The 4,261-nt window shown below is 37.9% G+C and overlaps 1 protein-coding gene across 1 annotated transcript in view; it reads right to left on the bottom strand.

Moving 5' to 3' along the window:
- The window catches only part of ANKRD31 (ankyrin repeat domain 31), a 220,080-nt gene that overhangs the window by 91,596 nt on the left and 124,223 nt on the right, over positions 1–4,261 (bottom strand). The window contains 1 exon segment of the mRNA XM_006874406.1: positions 3,474–3,618. Coding sequence (XP_006874468.1) covers positions 3,474–3,618 — 145 coding nt within the window.

Here is a 4,261-nt window from a genome sequence, read left to right as displayed (position 1 = left end):
AAAGTGAACTCAGCATAGAAAATTATGTAGAACAAAGAGGCCAGCAGTATCACAAAAAAACACACAGCAAAGTGACAATAAGCAATTACTACTTATGGATAATTTCACTGAATGTAAGTCGATTAAATGCAGCAGTCAAAGGACAAAGAGAGCAGAATGGAGAAGAAAACAGGGTGCTTCAATATGCTGTGCATAAGAGACACATCCAATAATTAAACTGAATGTAAATGGATGAAATGTAATCAAGAGACAGAGCAGTATGGATAAGACAAAAGATGGAGAGAGCCTAAATGCCCATCAACAGAAGGATGTTTAAACAAACTTTAGTACATACACATAATGGAATAATAAGCTGTTGTTAAGTACCGTCGAGGTGATTCCAAGTCATAGCGTCCCAGTGTAAGGTTTCCAAAGAGCAACTGATTGGTGAGTTTGAACCACTGACCTTACGATTCAAACCAACTTTGCAGTTCTATACTTATCCTACAGTGCCACAGAAGAATAGTTAAACAAACTTTAGTACATACACACAATGGAGTACTACACAATGTTAAAAAAAACAACAACATAACAATAAATCTACAAAACCCCACAACATGAATGATGTTATGCTGAGTGAAATTAGACAATTACAAAAGGACAAATATTGTATGAAACCAACGTTGTAAAAAGTTAAGAAAAGGTTTTCTAGAAAAAAGAACCAATCTATGATGGTTATGGGAGTTAGAGGGAGGGGAAAATTATTCACGGGCTACAGGGGAGACACATTAATACAGGTGGCAGGGCAAGCAATATGCAAGCAGAGGGAGGTCAGCAGAGGAAAGATGAAGGTAGTGGGAGATAAAAGGAGGAATACATTAAGTAAAGTGCACAGAGGTAAATACTGTTAACTTGGTACATGGAGGGGATTGCAATCATAGTAATGTAGCAAAGTATATGATTTGATGAATGCAAAACTAATGATCATCTCTGTAAACCTTCACACAATTCACAATAAAATTTTTGTGTTTTTTTTTTTAAAGAAAGAAATCAAATGACATTTTGCACTAGGCAAATTTTCAAAACATCTCTTTAAAGTGATCAAGAGCAAAGATGTCACTTTGAGGACTAAGTTACGGTATTTTCATATGCATGAGAACGTTGGATAATGAATACAGACTGTAGAAGAACAGATGCATTTCAGTGTTGGAGAAGAGTATTGAAAGTACCATGGACTGCCAGAAGAACAAACAAATCTGTCTTGGAAGAAGTGCAGCCAGAATGCTCTTTAGAAGCCAGGCTGGTGAGACGTCATCTTTCATACTTTGGACATGTTATCAGGAGGGCCCATCAAGAAGAAGACCCCAACTAAATGGACTGACATAGCAGCAGTAACAATGGGCTCAAATACAGCAACTGTGATGGCACAGGACCATGTAGTGTTTTGTTCCATTGTACATCGGGTTACTATGAATCAGAACCAACTCAACGGCACCTGGTGGTAGTGGTATGCTGTGGAGTTGGTTCCAACTTGTATCAATCCTGCCTACAGTTTCTGAGGCTGTAAATCCTTACGGGAGCAGAGAGCCTCATCTTTCTTCGGCAGAATGGCTGATAGTTTCTAACTGTTGACCTTGAGGTTAGCAGCCTCACTCATAACCATTATGCACCAGAGCTCCTTCAGGGGCACCTAACATAATAATAGTTGAGTCTTTAGATGAATACAGCCCTTACCAATAGTTTTACTGCAATCTTATGAGAGATTCTAATCCAGAACCACTCAGCTAAACGGTAGAAGATACTGAATATGGTTTTAAGTTGCTAAGATTTTGAGTAATTTGGAGTATCAGATAACCAACACAATGAGGGTGGGAATGGAGCAAATTGCAGTAGTAAACAGGGAAGTCTAGGCCACATTTTTGGAGTGCTGGTGTAGCACCCTGTGGCGCCCTAAGATAAGCACTAGACCTCAAGGTCAGTTTGAATTGCATGGTTTGTGGTTCAAACTCATTAGCCACTCCTCAGAAACCCTATACAGGGTCGCTGTGAGTTGGAACCAACTCCACGGCACTTAACAACAGCTAGCAGGCCACCTTTGGAAGGACACATTTGAACTAAGGTTTGAAGAAGGTGGGGAAAGCACATCTGTGAAATAGAAAGGAGAGGCCTAGGGGCAGAGAGTGGTAGAAGAGGTTAACCAGTAGAGTGGTCAGCATTATCAGGACTTGTGGGCCATTGTAAGGATACTATAGTGCAGTAATTAGGCACTTGGCTGCCAACAAAAGATCAACAGCTCAGACTCACTAATCCCTCTGTAAAGATTTACAGCCCTGGAAACAAGACAGGGCAGACAGTTCTACTATGTTCTGTCGGGTCACTATGAGTCAGAATCAACTCGATGGCAACAGGGTTTTTTTGGTAAGAATGTCATTTTTTCCCCCAGATAAAAAGGAGAGTCAGAGTCATTAAAAGCTTTTGAACAGAGGAATCTTGTGATCTTATATACCGCCCCCCAAAAATCTAACAGATGCCTTAGAAGAATATGCCCTGTATTTAAATAATATTTATAGTATTTTTTTTAGTGACCACTGCACAGCAAGTTCTTCTGTAGTTCATTTTAACAATGTAATGTGGATGGGTGATACTGCTGTAAGAAAATTATCTGGGGATAGAAATAAGCAATCCTGTCCATATTCATTGAAAAGCATATAATCAAATTTAATTTATATCATATTATTTAATTTATATCATATTATTCAGTCAAAGGATTATGAGACAAAAGTTCAGATCTTTACAAAAGGTTTCATAAGTATTTGTAAAGTACAGCCTGGAAAAAAGTACATTTAACATTACCTTTCTGTTCTTTAGATTCCTTTCATTATGTACATTTAAACACATTTGGCGCTGTAGGATAAGCTCTCAACCACAAGGTTAGTATGAACTGCAAGGCTGGTGGTTCAAACTCACCAACCCACTCCTCGGAGTTGAACCATCTCAACAACCCTTACCAACAACAAGAAGCATACTTTATGAAAGGTATGAGTGTCTTAGGCCAGGTTTTCTAAAGAAGAAAAACTAGTGAAACATATATGTGTATACATATGAAGAGAAGTTTATTATCAAGGAAATGGCTTACAATTGTAGTCCTAGGTCCCCCGTGGAAGAGAGAGTCTTTTCCGTGCGTCCATTATATTGGGAGCAAGCCCCACCACCAAGGGAACAGCTTTTGTACTGATTAGCTGCTCAAAGTCAACCCTCATAGAGTTAACAATGCCTGTACTAGGTTTCAACACCATGGGAATAAACACATCTCAACTGTTAAGTCTCTAGAAATCCTTGCCTAATAAGGTGACACAAAACCTAACTATTACACTGAGGATATCATTGAATCAATTTTCTCAATATGACAAAAATCAATTTAATTTCTAACTTTAATGAGTTTCTGTAACTCCATCAATGTGATAAGCAGATACGATAGAGTAGTTTAATCTTACCTGATAAAAGACGTTTTTGATGTTTAGGAACATATCTCTCAAGGAGACGTTTCATACATGCATCCTTGGCTTCATCCAATGCACACTTTCCACGGTCACTTTGAAATAATGGATCTGCTCCATTCAGAAGCAGTAACTCTGCCACCTAGAGGAAAGAAGGTATATTATTTTAAGTGTGACCTTGCAGCAATTCTAGGTAGCATTAACTATCTCTTTCAACAATACAGAGTCTGGGCTTACCTGTAACACTTTTTGTACTACACTTTCTATGAATCAGTTGCTACTGATTTATAAGTTTATATAAGAGTATAAATCTCTTTCCTTGAAAGGGAGTTAGAAAAAAGAAGATGGAAGGAAAGGAAACAGTAGAGAAATGAAGGGAAGAAGAAAGGAAAGGGAAAAACTGAGGTAGAAATATTTGTGATTCAGATGATTCAGACACACCAGGAATTAATATTGGGTTCTGTTGTAGCAAACACAACTTTAACAGTTTCTAGAGAAGTTAGTTGCTAGCTGCTGCTCCTCCTCAAATTCTCGTGGAGAAACTGGTCGGTCCTTAATCTCTTAATACTCCTCAAGTAAGCTCTTTATGAAGCACTCCCTGCTTCATCCCAGCTGCCACAGAGAAAAACGATTTTTCTACTTTTCATGTACATATTTTATTATAGTGCCTAATATAATCTGTATTATACCTGTTTCTCACATATCTGTTTCACCTACTGTATTCTTAAGAGTGAGGATGATTTTCTTTTAGAAGTAAAGTATTATTTTAAAATATAAAATTAATG

This window comes from Chrysochloris asiatica, unplaced genomic scaffold (assembly GCF_000296735.1).
Source record: "Chrysochloris asiatica unplaced genomic scaffold, ChrAsi1.0 scaffold00275, whole genome shotgun sequence".
Lineage (NCBI taxonomy): Eukaryota > Metazoa > Chordata > Mammalia > Afrosoricida > Chrysochloridae > Chrysochloris > Chrysochloris asiatica.
The sequence above is the reverse complement of the archived record's forward strand: the minus strand, read 5'-3'. Positions and strand labels throughout refer to the sequence as shown.